Source organism: Macaca thibetana, chromosome 11 (genome assembly GCF_024542745.1).
Source record: "Macaca thibetana thibetana isolate TM-01 chromosome 11, ASM2454274v1, whole genome shotgun sequence".
Lineage (NCBI taxonomy): Eukaryota > Metazoa > Chordata > Mammalia > Primates > Cercopithecidae > Macaca > Macaca thibetana.
In genome coordinates this window covers 16,171,509-16,192,164 of record NC_065588.1, presented here as the reverse complement: position 1 = coordinate 16,192,164, position 20,656 = coordinate 16,171,509, and the positions used below count along the sequence as shown (strand labels likewise).

The following is a 20,656-nucleotide window of genomic DNA, read 5'->3' as shown; positions in this document are numbered from 1 at the left end:
TAATAAGTTCAACAGATGCCCTTTCCAAAAAATTTTGCATGAGGAATAATTACTCTAAAGGATAAGAAATCCCCTACGTTTTCAAAGCTTATTCCCTCAAAAATGCTCAGTGTTCTCCACACACCATTTAACCATTCCCTTGTGAGATAGTTCAGTTACCTTCATGTTTCCAATGTGAAAAGTAAGATGTGGGCCAGGCACAGTGGCTCACGCCTGTAATCCCAGCACTTTGGGAGACCGAGGCAGGTGGATCACCTGAGGTCAGGAGTTCGAGACCAGCCTGGTCAACCTGGTGAAACCCCTTCTCTACTAAAAAAGTACAAAAAATTAGCAGGGTGTGGTGGTGGACCCCTATAATCCCAGTTACTAGAGAGGCTGAAGCAGGAGGATCGCCTGAACCCAGGAGACAGAGGTTGCAGTGAGCCAAGATTGCGCAATTGCACTCCAGCCTGGGCAACAAGAGCGAAACTCCATCTCAAAAGGAAAAGTGAGACATGGAGAGATGAATGACCTGCCCCAAATCTTACAGAAAGGGCTCGTCATGCCTTCATACGTGGAATAAAACTGTATTTCCTCAAAATTTTCTGCCTCTATTCCAGCACACATAACACACATGCATGCACAGGCACACTCACTGTAGTTACAACATATTCTCAGGGAAATACACTGCAGTGCTTCGAGCCACAGAGTCGTCAAAACTCAGAACCTAAAGGGATGTCAATTCCCTTCCAGTTCAAACTACTCACTTGACAGATGGGCATTATAATCCTAAGACCTGGTTTTCATGCTTCTAGGGTAAAAAAGCTGCATAAAATGAAAAGTTCCAAGGTAATTCAGAAACCTAAGATACTTAATTTTGTATAATACACTAAAAATGATCTATAAATTGCTCTTTTAGCTCCCCTGGATGGGAAGAAAACAAGAGTATGGTGCTACAGTAGAGTTCGCATTTTTGAATCAGGACTTTTCAGCCCTTGCTTGGCCGCTGATAAGTTGTGTTACTTGGGAAAGTTACTGAACCTCTCCAAGATTCATTTTTCTCCTCAAGATTAGATAGGAGAGCTTTACTTTTACAGCTCAAACCCTTCTCAAATTCTGCCAATAAATATAAAAGTATTAAAATGATTAGGAAGATAATCATTTTTCCTTCAGATCCACCTTTAATAATAAGCACATGTAAAATGATGGTAAACGTTGACTTACTCTAAAAGTTTAAGCTGTTATAACTAAAATGAAAGAGCCTCTTGTTGATTTAGAAAGATGATTCTGAACTCTGTCTTTGGGAGCTCTCAACCACAGACAAGAGGGAGCAGGGATTTTCTCAAGTCACATACTGCCAAGCAGGTGAAGAGAAACCTAGCCCCCATGTCACTGGGGCCTAGAGAAATTCTTAGCCTGCATGTTGCCACATCAGGGTGGAGGCAAGGTGAGGAGGACGTGCAGTCAGCTCTGGGGAAAGTGAAAGTCCTTACCAGCGAGGACTGAAAATTCTAGGGGTTGTGGAGGACGTGGTAAGTAGAGCCAGGAAGATAACCCGTAGGCTCTAGAGATTGTCAAATACAAAGCAATTGATCAACTAGGTAAATATTGATCAAAAAGATGAATATACTGAAGATAATGGATAATGGGAGCAAGATTTCTCACTGACAAGAGAAGGGGTATAAATATGGAAGGGGAAAGTAAGAATAAACCATGCAATGCTGGAGTGTAATAGAGGTTATCAGTGTGAAGTGGTAAGTTCTAAGAGATTTATAGACTGACATACAGATAAACAAATATAAATGAATGTGTGTTTCTATGTGTGTGCTGTGTATATGTGTACGTTCATGTATTTACTAGATCTGTCTGATAAGAGGGCCTAGAAAAATAACATCCGAATAACAATGAGTTATACCTAGCAGCCAGATCTTGGTTTCTAAATACAATTAATCAATAAAAGGAGGAAGAGCTCCTTGGAGAAATGACTGATTCCAAAGCTGGAGCAGACAAAGTCAAAGATACACCTGAAACATCTATTACAAGAAAGCAAGGAAGTTTCTAAAGAATGATGGGAACATAAAAAGGATAGAGGAGCCAGTTTGAAGCAGCTCCTGAAACCGTCTTTGCAAAATTATGACTGAGACAGTAAAAGAGATCTAACCTGACTGACTCCATCTTGTTTCTCACCTTTAAGCTGTCCTTGGTCCTTCCTGGGCACAGGCTGAACTAACTTTGGGAGGAACTTAGTTGATAGTTCATGGTTTAAAACAAGATAATAACAGCGCTTTCCCAAAACAAACCTCCTTCCTGCCTGGGGACTAGACTGCCTTTGTAGAACTAACAAGATTAGAAATTATGGCTTAAGAGTCGTGCAGCTGGGGGCTGCAAGATTCCAACCCTCCCTAAACTGCTCCTAAGATCAGTGCTGGAGATATTTTGCAGGCCCTGCACTTGATGGATCAGCTGGCACCATCCAAATTGATAAACTGGCTCATTCAACCTTGTGGCCCCTACCCAGAAACTAACTGAGCACAAGAGGACAGGTTCAATTCCCTAGGATTCCATCTCCTACCCAACCAATTAGCATTCCTAGATCACTGACAACCCACCAAGTTGTCCTTAAAAGCTGATCCCCAAATGCTCGGGGAGACTGACTTGAGTAAGAATAAAATTCTGGTCTGCCATACAGCTGGCTCAGCATGAATTACTCTTTCTCTACTGTAATTCCCTGTCTTGAGAAACTGGCTCTCTGTAGGCAGCAGGCAAGGTGAACCCAGTGAGCAGTTACACTCCCACTGGCCAAATCTGGGACTATCTGAGTATTAAAATAAATAATGATGGTAAAGGATTATAACCAATTGAGTAAAATAAGAATCAATGAGTTCTTACAAACAGGAAGGAAGGGAGGGAAGGAGAGAGACCAGTGAGGAGAGACAGGAAGGAAGGGAGGGAAGAAGAGAGACCAGTAAGGACAGAGGGAAGAAGGGAGGGAGGGATGTCAATACCACATCTGGCTTTCTAGGGTTCCACATCATGCCCAGATTTGGTAATGCCAACTCATAAGTATAGAAGAAATGACAGAATTAGAAAATCAAAGTAATAGCTGAAAAATCATCAATGGATGCTAAAAGAGTGAATAAAAGTTAGATGAGGAAAAGGATATTAACATAGTCTCAAAATATCTCCATTATAATCTGTATTAATTACTTATTAAAATGCAAAATACTTATTAATTTTACAATGGAGAAACTTGGCAGAAACCATCTTTGCCAAGTAAAAAAAGGAACATCATCAATAATAGTACAAATTAACATCCTGTGACTCCTGAAATAATGCACTGAGAAGAACAGAGCAAAAGTTCCATGGTACGCCTGCCAAAAATGTATAACCTGAATCTAATTGTGAGAAAATATCAAACAAACCCAAACTGAGGTATATTTTACAAAAATAACAGGCCCGTAATTGTCGAAGACAAGGAAAGACTGAGGACTGTTCTTAGTATTCTTAGGTTAAAGAATATTAAAGAAATATGAAACAACTGATCCTAGACCTAATAAACAACACTATTGGGACAATCTGCAAAATCTGAATACTCTGTAGATTTAATGGCCATATGGTTATCAATGTTAATTTCCTGATTTTGATGCACTACTGTGGCTTGGTACAAGAGTGTCCTTGTCCTTGTTTTCAGGAAACACACACTGAAGTATTTAAGGGTAACAGGTGGGCCGGGCGCGTTGGCTCAAGCCTGTAATCCCAGCACTTTGGGAGGCCGAGACGGGCGGATCACGAGGTCAGGAGATCGAGACCATCCTGGCTAACACGGTGAAACCCCGTCTCTACTAAAAAATACAAAAAACTAGCCGGGCGAGGTGGCGGGCGCCTGTAGTCCCAGCTACTCGGGAGGCTGAGACAGGAGAATGGCGTAAACCCGGGAGGTGGAGCTTGCAGTGAGCCGAGATCGCGCCACTGCACTCCAGCCTGGGTGACAGAGCCAGACTCCATCTCAAAAAAAAAAAAAAAAAGGGTAACAGGTGAACAGGTCTGCAACTTATTCCCTAATGGTTCAGAAAAATATGTATGTAATACATCATTTATATATGTATGTACACACATCACGGAGGAAATAAGTCAAAAAAAGTAAATGGGGTAGCACTTTATAACTGGGGAATCTCAGTGATAAAACTGTAGTCTTGTATACCAATTTTACAACTTTTTTGTAAGTTTAAAATCATTCAAAAATAAAAGTTAAAAAATAATTTGATATGTTTGTTGTAATTTAGCATCCAGATATTTTTCTTACAGGAGGGCTTTTTAGACTATCAATCACTCTATGACTTCTATGACTTTAAAAAGAAGTGATTATATATGGTACATATTATTCTGTAACATGCTTTTTTCCTTCAATATATCCCTGACATATTTCTATGTTAATAAATACAGGTCTATGGAGCTATTATTAATGGCTGCACAATATTCCATCACATGGACATAAAAAATTTATTCAATCATTTTCCTATTGGATACTTAAGGTTCCAGATTTTTTGCTATTACAAGTAAGACTTCAGTAAATGTCCTCACAGTTAAATATCTGCAACCATCACAACCTTATTCTCCAGAGCCTTTACTATTTTTTCTGCTTACATATCCACATGTAATATATGTCTGTTGTTAAAACTTCAAACCTTATGAAAACTGGAAATTCTCTATTTAAAAAAAAAAGCAATTCTTGCCATGTACTAGAAAAATAATAATTTGGTAGGCTATTATCAAAGGTGCCTGACAAATGAAAATGGAATTCCAATACCACAACTGCAAAGTGGTCAGAATAATGCAAAATTTAACAAAACACATACACCAGAGAAGTGGCTGGCATAGTGATGTCCCATTAAAAACCTATTAATAAATGTTTTCACTTATAATGAGGTTTTCAGGGGTAGTGAAAGTGGGCGTGCTAGAAACCCAGGATATATTACACTGCAGATGCTTAATCAATATAGTGGCACAACTAGCAGAAGAGTTGTCTCCTGTTTGTCTCCCCACATCCCTCCTACTACTGCCACACTGAGAAGTAGAAGTCATAACCTGACCTCTGCCTGTCGTTCCCAGCTGAAAAACAAGTGAGGCTGTGTCAGTGGAGTACTCACTGACAGAACTCAGAGCACTCGGCCACACTCAGAAAGGCCTGTGTGCATCAGTGTGGATCCAAGGGCTGGAGAGGAGGCAAAGGGGTCAGACTGCATGTTTGAAACAGCATCCAATCAGATTGACAACCTGCCCTACCTTCTGCAATGCTGTCCCCGCACACCAGCAGAATTTGCATCTATAGCATTTTACTTTTCTCTATTTAAGATGAACTTGCAAGTCCAGCACTAGATCGTGGAGTCCTGCACCACTCTCCCACTGGTCCCTGAACACAGATCCCTTCTCCTGAGAGTTGTGAGCAACTTTCCCCTGTCCCTGGTACTGACTGCAGTGGCTCGGGACCATGGCCCCGCTCCCCACGCCTTGGCTTCACATTGCATACATCGTTCCCTCTCTGGGTGCACGCTAGGGGTCCCCGACTTCTGCCCTGTGCGTGAAATGCCCCGGGACACATCACGAGGCAGGAATTGGATAAATTTTCCCTAGAGTACACATCATGCCCTGTCTGCAGGAGGTCAGTTCCTGCAACCTGCAAATCTTCCTGGGCAAGGAGGTGGTGGGCAACTGCATCCAGGAGCACATTAAGCAGCTGCATTGCAAGGGGGCCCTGCGGGACAGCCAGCTGGCTGGGCTGTGTGCAGCGTCTCCAAAAGGTGAACTGTGGGTGACCAGCTCATGTAGACTGGGAGCAACAAGAAGGGCTGCAAGGCCATTAGCTTCCTCCTGTCCCTCATTGACAGGCTGGTCCTCTAGTGCAGGAGCCACTGGGAAAATACTATGTGAAGGAGAGGTCCAAGGCAATGGTGGCTTGCTATCTTAAAAATGGAATAGGTTACATTCATCATGCGGACAACCCCAACAACAATGGCTGCTGCATCGCCTACATCCACTGTCTGAACAAGAATTGGGATACCAGGCTACACGGTAGGATCCTATGGCTATTTCCAGAGGAGAAATCGCTCATGGCAGATGTGGAGGCCATTTGTGAAAAACTCCTGTTCTGGTTAGACTGCAGGAACCCACACGAGGTGCTGTCTTCCTATGAGACCAGATGTGCTATACTGTTTGGTACTTTGATAATGAAGAAAGGACAGAAGCCAAAAAGAAATTCAGGAATTTAATTAGGAAACATCTGCCCTCACTGAAGACTGACTGTACTCCGAAATCTGCTGGCCTTGTTCATTTTAGCAGTGGTTCCTGAATTTTCTTTAAGAGTTGAGATCTGGCCCGGTACAGTGGCTCACGCCTATAATCCCAGCACTCTGGGAGGCCGAGGCGGGTAGATCACCTGAGGTCAGGAGTTCGAGACCAGCCTGGCCAACATGGAGAAACGCCATCTCTATTAAAAAAAACAAAAAATTAGCCGGGCATGGTGGTGGACACTTGTAATTCCAGCTACCCTGGAGGCTGAGGAAGGAGAATCTCTAGAACCTGGGAGGCGGAGACTGCAGTGAGCCGAGATCATGCCATTGCACTCCTGCCTGGGCAACAAGAACAAAACTCCATCTCAAGAAAAAAAAAGAGTTGACATCTAAAGATGGCCTCTTCAGTGACGAAAAACTCCCCATCCCTGTCTTATGTGTGGGACTTTGTGTTTTCTTGACAAGACTCATGGACCTTCAGATGCTCTCTTTGCTGGATGAACTCGTTTGCTATTCCACCTCCAGAAATTTCAGCAGACATCCCAGTTGGCCAGCAGTTTACCTGATAGATTTCATAACACTGGGTATCAAGACAAGAGCCTAGGAGCATAGGTGAGGAAAATAATCTTGTATTTTAATTTCCTGATTTGAAAGGAGCTTTGAAAAAAAAAAAAAAGAAAAGAAAACCAATGGCAGATGCCACAGAAAGGCACCATGGAAGCCTTAACAACAGAAAACAAAAATTTGTGTCATCTGAACAATTTCCAGATGTTCTCAATATGGGGCTCTTGGGGTCTCTGGAGAATTATCACAACCTAATGACAACAGTATTACCTCTAGAAAGAGCTGCTGTCATAGTGATCAATCTGTAAATGTCCCATGGGGTGGACACTCGTTTTTCCAAGTCTTGCAACCTGGATTTTTTTGCCTTGGTCCCATTTTGCTGAAAATAATGACTTTCTGAATAAAGATGGTAACACCATTTAGTCTCCATTTTCACTTCTTACCTGGAGAACCTAATCACCAGAAGCTAAAACTAGACATTAGGTTTTTTCGTGTTGCTTTGCTGGAATGGAATCTAAATTTAAATCAAAGGAAAAATATCTACTTGGTAATTTGGTGTCAACCTCTGATAACAACATGGAAAGAACTAGGTCTACAGATAAACAATCAACATGTATACATCTTGAACAATCTGAAAGGGGAGATGGAGTTGGAAATGTGGGTGCACCTGTTTGGTTTTTTTTTTCAGTTTTTTTAATGAGATCATTCTTAACACTATTTTAAAAAATAGAATGGTATATTTTTAAAAAGGACATGAAAATATTAAAACTCTCAAAAAGCTAAAAACACTTATAAATAAATAAATAAAATTAACTTTCTTCTCTCTAGAGTCCACCTGAAAGGAAAGTATCTTCTCAATTTTGAAGCAGCTGGCAATCTGCTAAGTATTCTGGAAAAGCACTGCTCCAGACAACAAAAACTCTGTTACTAAAACTTATATGTTTAAAATTATGATTTAAGTAAGAATCCAAGTGTTTAAAGACTGTTTCCTATCTAAAAGTCAAAAAGTATATTTCCTTTTATATTTCCTGCTATTCAAAGGCACTTAAAAAATAATTGTTAACGAACATATCTAAGCAATTATTTTTTGAGTATCAGAAAGATGTTCAACACTGCACAAGAATGGCCTGAAAATAACTCTTAAGATAATTATATGTACAGTAAAACACTTAATATAAAATTGTACAGCCACCTTTTAAACTAAAGAAGTCACAAAATGTTCAAGAACAGTTTCATTCACCAAGGCAACTAATTAATCTTGTGAGACTAAGGCAGAGAAAAGCTAACACACCAGATATAATAATAACCTACAAGAGATAAGATGCACATTTTTATCAATAGTATCTAAAGTTTTGAAGAATTGTAGCATAAAAATAAAACCCATAAAAGTATACAGTTGTCATAAGTATTTCCAGAATTTCTGTTATATACAACTCCTAAAACAGAGAAACCACAAATTATAGATTATGTAATTCCTCCCCAAAAAGTGTCTATAGATTTAGAAACTACTTTTCTAATAAAATATGATTAACACTCTATAAAAGAAATATACCAATTTATATGAGATGTTCTTTCTACCATCCTTCTTGTGTAAAAATCAGCAAATAAGAAAAATAGATTACTGCACAGATTCAAGGTCTTTAGGATTCTCTTCATATAAGAAAATGAAAAATAATGTGACTTTGGTGCCGATATTTCATTTTCTTATCCTAAAATGTTTGATAGCCATGAGGTATGTACTTCACAGGCCAGATTTAAGATAGCAATTCAGGGGTAAACAATTGAAGGAGATGAAAAGTACATGAGGCTCTGGATACAGGAGACAAAAGGTACTTCCAATTGCTCACTGAACATGAGATGCTGCAGAATATCAGACAATCCTAGCCACCTTTGGAATGACATCTGCTGGTGCTCCAGTATGGAATCAGTCTCCCAAAGCTAGTAAAGCCAGCTCCAGGTCCTCAGCTCATGGAGCTAGATTCCTGAACAAGGTGCAATCTGACAGCATTTCCCTGTCACTGGTAAATATGTTAGGTAAACAGATGCAACAGAAAAAGTCATTTAAAAAGTAAAATGAACACCTCTGTATATTTACAGAGCACGGAAATTAATCAATTTTTAAAACCTGCTCAATAAGATTTATGAGATGATGAACCACTTCTGGTGAATGCTTTCTTCAAAGAACTGTTTATATGTCAACTTCACCACCACCATTAAGAAATATTGTATTACATGTACAAATCGTGGGAATAATATTCACTGAAAATGAAAACACTAAATATAAAATCAAAGATCATTATAGTTCTAAAGGGTTGTAGAAATCATTATGTCCTATCCCCTCATTTGTAACATTTACATGGAAGCAGAGAGAAGTGAAGTGTTTACCCAAGGTCTAGGTATAAATTATCAAAATCATAAAGACTAAAACCCAAGTCTTTAGAGTTCCACTTTATTCACTTAACACATGTGCTATGTGTCACTTCCCTTGATAACAGACCATCAACAGGGGCAGGAGGAAGGAGAAGGAGAAGGCAACATTGCAGCTAGCAAGGAGGGCTTCATCTAGGTCAAGCAACAGGATGATCATTTTACATACATTATCTAATTTCTTCCCTATTGTAACCCTGTGAAGTAGATGTCATTATCTCCATTTTACATAGAAGGAACAGAAAACACAGAGAAGAACCTGTCCAAGAGTAAACAATAGAGCCAAGATTCCAACCAAGATCTGTCTAAATGCAAAGATGCAACTTTCAACTATTCCTGCTTTCCCAGTACTGTCCTCCCACAGTGCATTTGTTCTGGATCTGACTGTGACATCAGCAATGACTGGATGGCCTGGCTGGCTGGCTGGGTGATGCCCCCATTTGGATGCTATCTTTTTCAGAGAGCACAGCCATCCCAGGGAGAGGAAAGCCTTCTTTTCTCAAGAGCACAGAAAGCAGATGCATTTCTTAGCTAAATTCACTGGGATAACACTTTATTCATCAAACTCTCCTGTTTACAGCTAACTACAGATCCAGGCTAAAGGCATAGAAACATATAGGAAATACAATTAATTGTATATAAATATATTTATATATTTTTATATATATTATATATTTATATATAAATATATTTATTGATTATTTAATAATTTATTGTTAAATATTTATTGATAATTTATTAATTGTATATAAAGATAAATACAAATAATTGTATAAAAATTAAATTAGTACTAGTAATAAAATAAAACATACAATATATGAATGTATTCAATGTATGAATTTACATACATTGCTGTATGTAAATTCAACAATGCTTCCATTATCTGGCACCTAAAGTATATGCAACTAAGAACTGGAATTATGTCAAAAAAAAAAAAAAAGAAGAAGAAGAAGAAGAAAGAGTCCTGAGTTAATACTTCTTAATAAGGACCTGGGACTGGTGGGGAAGGGGAACAAAATCACCTGGAGAGATTTTCCCCATTTAGGAGCCTATTCCTCCCTCACATACACACCTCAATTCTTTCATCACAAATGCCCAGGCGGATATGCTAGATCCTGTCAGGAAAGCAGCTGGGGCAAATCATTTGAAAATGTTTGTGAGGTATTATAATTTTGAGAATCAACAATACATGCCACACCCTATTTGTTTAAAACTATGGTGATAAGTGAGAAATGCAGCTGTCCACATTTCCATGTCCAGCTGGACAGGAGTGACAGAAGGACTGTCAGGGAAGGACAGTGTGCCATCACGAGCTCAACATGACCTAACAGTAAAAAGCTTAACTACTAAGGAGCAGGCAAAAAAACAGTAACAAATAAGAAGATACATAAATCAAAAAAGAGTCTGGACTGTGAGCTATGAGGCCAATCATCTCAGAGATTTCACTGGCCCCTGAAAGCATCACTGTATTCTGGGATAATATAATCAGTAACAAAACAGTTTGGAACAATCAATAAAAAATTGAATTGTATTTAATAAAAATTGTTAAGAAAGTCAGGGAAATGAAAATATTTTTTAATAGTTTTCTTTCTTTTTTTTTTTTTTTGAGACAGGGTCTCACTCTCTTGCTCAATCTATTTTAGAAATAAATCTATTAGGCTACACACAGTGGTTTATGAGTGCAGTGGCATAATCATGGCTCACTGAAACCTCTGCCTCCCAGGCTCAAGGAATCCTCCCACCTCAGCCCCAACCCTGAGTAGCTGGGACTACAGGCACATACCACCACGCCAGGCTAATTTTTGCAATTTTTTTTTTTTTTTCAGAGATGGGGTTTTGCCATTTGTCCAGATTGGTCTTGAACTCCTGGGCTCAAGTGATCTGCCTGCCTCAGCCTCCCAGAGTGCTAGGATTACAGGGATAAGCCATTGTGCCTGGCCTAATAGATTTATTTCTAAAATAGCTAGATTTCTCTGATTTCATCAAGGTTCAGTGATTTTGAATGTCTACTTATATGTAAATGATGGGTGAAATGCAACATGGTATAGTGATACAACGGAATACGGGTTCTGGAGTAGGTGGCCCTGGGTCCAGGTGGTCCTGGTGCTCAGGAGGTTTGGTTGTCTTTGCCATAAGGAATGTAACTTAAATCAGCAAGGACATGACGTTTCCAAAGGAAAGTACACCAAGGTTGCAGAAAAGTCGCACTGGGACAGACTCTGAGAACCACAGTTCAGTGTCCATGGTTCTCAGAATCTGAGATTACAGAGGAGGTGGAGGAGCTTGCAAATGAGACGCAGGGGTAATCAGAAACAGAAAAGAAGACCTCAGGAATGTAGTCACCAAAGCCACGACAAGGAAGTGTTACCAGAAGGAAGGAACAGTCTGCTGTGTCATATGTTGCATGGTAATGCTAAATAAACAACTACGAGTATGACCTGGACAAAATGAGATGAGAGGTCATTAGTATATTAGTTTGAACTTCTCAAGACAAACAAATAAACTCTTTTCAAAACAAATTTTTTTTTAGACAGAATCTCACTCTGTCCCTCAGGCTGCAGTGCATTGGCACAATCTCGGCTCACTGCAACTTCTGCCTCCCAGGTTCAAGCAATTCGCTCACCTCAACCTCCAGAGTAGCTGGGATTACAGGTATTGCCACCATACCCAACGAATTTTTGTATTTTTAGTAGAGACAGGGTTTTGCCATGTTGGCCAGGCTGGTTTCGAACTCCCGACCTCAAGTGAGGAAGCCGCCTTGCCCCCGAGTGTCGCTGCAGAAACAGAACTTTGGGCGGCGCAGAGCCAAAGGGGATGAGGCCTCCCAAAGTGCCCGTTTCAGCCTCCCAAAGTGCTGGGATTGCAGGTGTGAGCCACCGCACCGGGTCTTCTTTTCAGAATTTTAGTCATGAAGGGAAGAGAAGAAAGGAGGACGTTGCTGGGGATGAAGGTAAGGGAAAGCCGGCACGTGGGTTCTTTCGTAAATGGCTAAGAAAAGCTTGAGTATGTCTAAATGCTTAATGGCAATGAACTGGCAGAGAGAGGCTGATGACACAAGAGAAAGAATGCCCAACGGATAGAGCAGGGCTTCTGAAAATGCAGGGGGAGATGAGAGCCACAGCACAGTGGAGGGACTGAATTTATGAGGAAGGAGCAAAGGAAGAAGCAAAGAAAAGCAGCCCTGATACAAGGACCTGGAGGGAGCTCCTGTCTGATGGTTTTATTTTCTCTGAGAAGTAGCAGGTAGTTTACATGCTAACAGTGAAGGAACTTCAAAGAGGGTAGAAAAGTAAGAAATTTCAGGAAAGTGGACATTTTAAATGGTCACTAAGGAGAACCCAGAGAGGAATATGAGACCTCCCTCACCCCCAAACTCCAGTCTCCACTAGTTCATACCCTAAACTGTGGACTCTCATGTCCATGAGAAATGGTTAAGACCACTCTAAAGGGCCAGGTTTAAAAAATGAGGTTCTTAATGAGAACACATGGACCCAGGGAGGGGAACAACACACAGTGGGGCCTGTCGGGGGAGGATGGAGGCAGGTAGTGCATTAGGGAAAATAGCTAATGCATGCGGCACTTAATACCTACCTAGGTGATGGGTTGATAGGTGGAGCAAACCACCATGGCACACGTTTACCTATGCGACAAATCTGCACATTCGGCACATGTCCCCCAGAACTTAAAAAATGAAATTAAATGAGGTTCTTTCTATTGTGCTATACCAAGTATCCCACAAACCTCACTGCACAAGGGAGAGGGCCCTAGATTTAAAAATGCAATTGCTTGATAGACATTTCCATCCACAAATTCCAAGACATTCGTTTACGTTCATATTTTAATAAACAGCTAATATTAAAACATGACACAGAAAAATACAATATGCAATTAAATTGAGAATCAAAATTAAGACAAAATATTGCAGTGAAAAGTCCTAAGTCATTTCAGGTTTCTATTTAGAATTAAATTTCTAGTATTAATGTTCCTTTTCAATTTGTTTGGGTCAAGAGGTTATTAACACCAGAAAAAGAGTTAATATAAAAGTATGGTCCAGGACAAAGATGTGTCATTATATTTTGCATAAATGCCTGTTATTGGGAAATTATCAGTTCTTAAAAACAACCATTCCTAGTTCATTAAGAGGCAGTCAATTGCATCAAAACCCATCTCCTATTGTATTTTATTTTCCAATTAGTAGCATAATATAAACCATATTTCTATGTCCACAACTGCTTAATAAAAGGTGTAAGTTATAAACTCTATTTCTATACCTACAATTGCTTAAGATATAAAGGACACATAGGTTTATATACAACTAAATCACATAAACTTTATTGCCAGATTTGTTTTAAATACTGTGCTTACTCACTTTTTCATTTTACTCTAGCCTTAAATCTTAGTGAACTAAAAGCAGATAAGCAAAATTAATATATAGGAACAGAGACATCTATTTAAAATATGCCTTATAAGAATGACTGTAATTGGCTAAAACACACACATGAACAATCATAAAAAAGGAACACAAAATACAAAAAGATATTTGTGAACTGTCAAGAATTTAAACCTGGCAAGAATTATAAATGTTGATGAGTATTAATGGGGAACTTGGGGAGCGGAGGGGTGAAGGTAATGGAAATGGGAATGTACAGGAAAGTAGCTAATATTCCAAGCTAAAAACTCTATTTTCCAGCTTACTTGAAGCCAAAAATGGCCACGTCACTCAGCTCAGGCCAACGGGCAAAGGTGTAATAAGCAAAGGTGTTGTGTGAGACTTGATGTGAAAAGCCTTTCTTTCCTGTGATCTAAAAAATGAGTGTAAGGGGCTGGAGCTTCAGAAGCCATCTCAGACAATGAAGTGCTCTTGATATTAAGAGCAGAAGCCACGTGCTTTGGAACTGGAATATAAACGTAGACCGGGTCTCCAAGAACTCTGTGGAGCTGCCACACACCCCTGAAATACCTACCCCTGGACTTTATATAAGAAAGTAAATACTGAGGGTTTAAACCACTGACTGAACGTTTGCTACTTCATAACCAAAAGCAATTCATAATTGACAATCAATGGAATTAGGCTTCACAAATAGACAAACAAAGGCTTTACAGAGATAAATGAATAGAAAGAGTCACAGGAAAATACCCATGAGATATAGGCAAGTCCAATAAGCAGGTTAAATAAGAGATAAGATCCTCTCTCTTATTTAAACTTTAAAAGAGTGTGGGGATAGCATGCTATGTAGAGAAGTGTGGAAAGTTACACCCTGCAGTGTTACCAAGGGTTATTTCAAGGGAGTGAGATTACAAGGAATATCCACTTCCTTTATGACTAGTGGGGATTTTTGTTTTTAAACAGTGAGTAGGTATAGTCTCCATAATTAGTATAAAATATGCCTTTTGATATACACACATATAAAGAGACAATATATTATCCTAGCTTTCACTTGTGATACCATTAAAAATTTCTGGTTAGGCTGGGCGCGGTGGCTCACGCCTGTAATCCCAGCACTTTGGGAGGCCGAGGAGGGCAGATCACGAGGTCAGGAGATTGAGACTATCCTGACTAACACGGTGAAACCCCGTCTCTATTAAAAATACAATAAATGAGCCAGGCGTGGTGGCGGGCGCCTGTAGTCCCAGCTACTCAGGAGACTGAGGCAGGAGAATGGGGTTAACCAGGGAGTCAGAGCTTGCAGTGAGCCGAGATTGCGCCACTGCACTCCAGCCTGGGCAACAGAGGAAGACTCCGTCTCAAAAAAGAAAAATAAAAATTTGGTTAAACTATTTATTATAATGACTTTTTTGAAAGAGAGAATTTTACTTTTCTAGCTACCAATGACCTCATCTTTAGTATACAAAATGTATTTAAGACAGAGGTAAAATCTATTTGATTCTTTAATATCTACTTAAAAAAACAAAAGCTTGTTGCTGGAAAGGGCAATGTCTTATTGTATTCTGATGTGACGGTGAATCATTAATCTCATGATAGTCATCAGAGCTATGTATAAGAAAGCAAGAAGTAAAAATAAACTTAGTCAACTAAATAATCCCATATCTTCAAAGACTGTAAAAATTAACATAAAAAAGGGAAGTTTCCTCCAATACATTCCAATAAACTGCATAAAAGACTTGCCTAGAGTGAAGTACATATTGAGTAACAAAACAGTACAGAATAGTAGTAGCTTTTCCCTTCTAAAGAAAAAGCATGTTGGTAAAATTGTTTTAAAAGTTATGAATCTATTGCATGGAAGCAACTATTCACCTAAGCACTCAAAAGGATCTGAGAAGTTCATGCAGGTAGGCAACTGCCTAGATTTATGAGGGGCACAAGGATGAGTAATCTTAGTCATGCTTTCTCCTAAATTCACCCTTTGATCTACTAACTTGTCATCTAGAACAGTGACCTCTAAAACATACTACATCGTATCTCATCATCTGATTCACCAGGGAAGAATGGTGACACTCTCTTAGGTAAGAGCATGCACCTACCTTCCCACTGGCCTGTCAGCACCAGGCTTCTGTTAATTACCACGTCGATTTCTGTAGCTCCATCTTCCACAGCCAATCTGATCTCTTCTAATCGTGTCTTCAAATGAGTCTGTCCAGCTGGAAATCCAGTGGCCACTAATAGAGATAAGAAAGGAAAGGAAGAAAGAGGGAAGGAGGGAAGAAGGAAAGTAAGGAAGTGGGGGAGGGGAAAACCAAATTTCAATTGGTCAGTAATTCATCAAAGAATTCCAAACCCCAAAACATCAGCATTTAAAGACCAATGCATTAATGACACTTAAGAACATCACTTATATTATGCATAAGTGTGAAGAAATAGAATGTTCTCTCATATTAGTGTTAGGACAAATGTTATCATCTTCTGGAAGACCTGAAATTAAGATGCTGCAGAGATGCTCATGAAGGTGGATTAAGTAACCAGCAAAAATGTTATCTTCACAGTGATAGCCATAAAATAGTAGTTGTAGCCCTGTCTTAATGAACACTAGTTACCTAGCACACTAGTTTTGGATCCAAATCTTGATCAAGTTAGCTATTTTGATTTTTACTCTTTTACCCTTGATTTATCTTGATTAACTTTCTCATGAACCTCTTTAGCTGTGGTAAACAAACTGTCATATGTGTTCCTCCCATTGCCTATGTTAAAAACAACCAGCCTGGCAGATGAGCATAAAGAAAAGAGAATGCAGGAGGAAAACGTACCTAATTAGTCCACAAAATTGGGGGAGGGGCAGGGTAGAGCCAAGTGTAAATAAGAGGAAAATGAAAACACAAAAGACAACTACACTCTTGAAAAATAGTAACATCTTTTACACGCACATCATTAACTCTCCATCCCTGTTTCTAAATACAACCTGTCATGTTTCCTTGACATTAAATTCCTTGGGGCTGGGCATGGTGGCTCTTGCCTGTAATCCCAACATTTTGGGATGTTAAGGCAAGCGGATCACCCGAGGTGAGGAGGTTGAGACTAGCCTGGCCAACATGGTGAAATCCCATCTCTACTAAAAGTATAAAAATTAGCCTGGTGTGGTGGTGCATGCCCGTAGCCCCAGCTACTCGGGAGGCTGAGGCAGGTGAACTGCTTGAACTCAGGAGGCAGAGGTTGCAGTGAGCCGAGATCGTGCCACTGCACTCCAGCCTGGGTGACACAGCAAGCCTCTGTCTCAAAAAATAAAAATTAAAAACAATTCCTTAGGTCTGCTACCTTAGAGGAAAGCATGTTTCTCTGTTGTTTAAAGCAAAAACTGTACTGACTGAGGCTGATGAAAAATTAAGGTCTACACAGGTGTAGCTGCCAAATACTTTGGGAATCCTCATAAACCAATTCTATATAAATACTGTGCACCATGTTTGTTTTAATATATTCCTAATAAGCTATAAACTCCTTTTAAATGTTTACTTATTTTATTTTTTTCTAGATACCTTTGTTGCCCACGCTGGTCTCAAACTTTCGGCTTTAATCAATCCTCTTGCCTGGGCCTTCCAAAGTGCTGGAATTACAGATGTGAGCCACCACGCCTGGCCTAGACTCCCTTTTTAAAGCATCAGGATATTCCTCAAACATCTCTTAAAACTAGAATCTAATTTTATATCTGTCTGTTCATCCATCCATATACACACAGATATATATTTACCAAACTAATGCTTTAAAGACTTTTCTGTCATATGAAGTCCTACTGTGTCTATCTGAAGTCAGTGACTCCTGAATGCACTCTCTCCTTTATCTTCTAGGTTTTGTGTGGCTCTTATCAGCTCCCACGTGGACTGTGACAAGTCTCCCCTAACCCCATTTCACTCTTTTCTAATTTATCCAGTACGATCAGGTAACTTACTATGTCATGAAGCTGATCATGTCACTCCTCTAACCTTTCAATGTCTTCCCTATCATCAGAATTCAGGCCAAATGCCACCACATGGCATGGATCCCCTCTGAAATTCTGTCCTGATCTCCCTCTCCAGCTTCAACTCCTGTATCTCCCCCTTTGCCCTGTCTTCGGAACCCTGCCTTTGAAGCCAATAATTGCAAACCTTCTCCAGTCCCCTGAACATGCTTTGTGCCTTCACACGTGCTAGTGCCTCTGTCTAACATGCGGTTCCCTACCTTATTAACACTGTGAACTCCTCCTCATCCTTAAAACCCAATGCAATTATCTCCAGGACGATGCTTTCTCTTACTTTGGTGTCACCAACCTCTGCAGAATAATCATTCCCTGCTCAGAATTGCAACTGCATTTTGCGCATATCCTTGTTTTTTTTTTTTTTTTTTTTTTTTCCTGAGATGGAGTCTTGGTCTATCACCCAAGCTGGAGTGCAGCGGCATGATCGCGGCTCACTGCAACCTCTGCCTCCCAGGTTCAAGCGATTCTTTCTCCAGCCTCAGCCTCCCAGGAGCTGGGATTACAGGCACTGCCACCAAGCCTGGCTAATTTTTGTATTTTTAGTAGAGATGGGGTTTTGCCATGTTAGCCAGGCTGGTCTTGGACTCCTGACCTCAAGTGATCCACCTGCTTCGGCCTCCCAAAGTGCTGGGATTATAGTTGTGAGCCACCGTCCCCAGTCCGCATATCCTTATTATATTTTACATACATATATATATTAAAAAAAACAGAACACACATACATGTGTGTGTTAGTATGTGTATGTGTGTGTGTATATATATAGATATAAAAATACTATATATCGTGCCTTATGATTTTTTTCTTCACCTGACTATTCCTCCTAAACCAACTCAGTTTCCTTAAGGATAGGAATACAGTTCTATATTGTTGGGAATAAATATGTCTTCCACTTACTAAGCAATTAATACATACTAAAATCATGAATAAATACAACTAATTAAATACATAAACTAATTTAAATCATAGTACAAAACTATATATAATACCCCACTGTATGAAGAACTGGAAACATGTTTAAAAAATAACAACAAAAGCCACAACACATTTTACCTGATGCCACAGGGATATTACAGCCTGCAGCCTTGAGTGCTTTTACAGCATCACACACCCGGGCGGGATAAACACAGACGGCAGCTGTGGTAATGCCTATCAAGAAAAAATAGGAATAGCCAACTTTAAATGAAGTTCAATTCACACAACATGCTTTTAATTATCATTTATATCGCAACACTGGCAAAAATCAAACGAGAGAAAATATAATTCCCCCGCAATGCTGCAATAAATTAAAAGATTTTTATTTTCCACATTCCCTTCTAGTTCTTGATAACATGGATTATTTTCTTATCATTAAAGCCATAAAAACAAGTTTGATATACTCTTCCTTGAGATTAACATAGTGCTGTTTTTTAGAAATGTCTAAATAGTAAACTTGGTGATCATTACTAAATGAAAATACTTCAGGTAGATAACAAAATCCGTATTTACAGAGCATTCTCACAGGACAACCTGAAGAAAGGACAGTTTGAAGAAGGACAGATGAAGAAAAATATTAAGTAAAATTTAGAGGGAGGTACCACAAAAATGACATTTAACTAATCCTATTCCCAATTTTGAAAGAAATAATAAAATCTGAAACGGAAGCCCCAATTTTAAGAAATAAGTTCATAAATTTTAAAAAACTTAGAAATCGAATAGTCACTATAAAACAAAGAAATATCATAAGACCTTAAACCAAGCTGTTACCTTTGAGTGCAATAAATAAGGTGGCATTTTTATGGCCAACTCGAAATAAACATAATAAATACTTTTCAAAAGCCATAGAGTTGTTCAGGTTTGTATGTTACCTACAAACCTAAACATGTTTGTTTGGGATAAAAGACCTGCATTGGGCCAATTCAGCGTCTCTAGTTGCACTCACAGCAGATAGGCACTCGGGGGCCGTGAAGCATACTCCATGGGAAGGAGACCTGGCTCCCAAAACCAGCTCAGCAAGTAACAAGACATGTAGTCCTGGGAATGCTGCTTAGCCTTCCAGGTGTAGGGTTCCTTATTTAGAAAACAAGGGAATCAATTCTTACAGGTGTCCAACATCTCCAAAATGCTGAGGTCCTAAACTTACGGCAACTTTAGAAAAGTCCTTCTTTTCATGTATACTAAGGCAGTGAACATGACTTTTTTTGAAATATCTAACCTAATATACAAGCAGGCTGTATTTCTCATTTGCACTTTATTTTCAAAAGTATTTCATATACTCACAGAAAATACTTTATGTATGAGATGTGATTATTAAGTAATGAGACCGGCTTTTTCACGTGTGGCTAGGGAATCAGAATTAGTATTTTAGTGTCACTAAACAGAAATTTTCCAAAACTGAAGAACTGAAAAGAAATAAAGTCACTCTCTGCCAAGCACTTTAATCCAAGAACTGACCTGGAAAAAAAAAAAGACTCAGATTCTCTTCCTGCTGTTTTTCAGAGAAGAATCTGTCCATGTATACACAGCAAGAGTTTCTATCATGGATTCTATCACCGCTATCATTAGCAGTTGTATCTTAAGCCCTCTTAGATCTAGTAATCAGTATTGTAAGCAGTAAACACCACACAGATCACAGCAACAACATTACCTTTATCATACATATTTAAAGCTTTTAAGAGATCTTCCCGGATTGGGTATTTGGCTTTATAACAGAGCCTTTGAATGTTGGAAGATGTATCATCGCCTGAAAGTGTAGTAAGATCTATAAAGGTAACAGCTTTCAGCAGCCAAGCAGCCTGGTTTAAAGAAAAGTGAAAACAACGTAAATTTAATAAATAAATAAATAAACAAACAAACAAACAAACAAACCTCCAACCCAGCTGGTTAGTAGAGAAGCATTAGACAAGTATGGGTGTTAATATCTTATGCCCACACTGTTCTATGGAATATTCTGATATATGATATAAATACAGCTCAAGAACCACTAACAAGATGAACACTGCCCAAAATAAAAGGGAGGAA

At 39.3% G+C, this 20,656-nt stretch overlaps 1 protein-coding gene across 2 annotated transcripts in view; it reads right to left on the bottom strand.

Moving 5' to 3' along the window:
• DERA (deoxyribose-phosphate aldolase) overlaps positions 1-20,656 on the bottom strand; it is a 145,583-nt gene that overhangs the window by 85,091 nt on the left and 39,836 nt on the right. For both annotated transcript variants that reach the window (XR_007717835.1, XM_050749484.1), the window contains exons 3-5: positions 20,283-20,430; positions 18,710-18,805; positions 15,741-15,875 (exon numbers count right to left, since the gene is read on the bottom strand). Coding sequence is in view for 1 of the 2 variants with exons in the window: in XM_050749484.1 (XP_050605441.1) it covers positions 15,741-15,875; positions 18,710-18,805; positions 20,283-20,430 (379 nt within the window). In the remaining variant the exon portion in view is untranslated. The remainder of the gene's footprint in view (positions 1-15,740; positions 15,876-18,709; positions 18,806-20,282; positions 20,431-20,656) is intronic.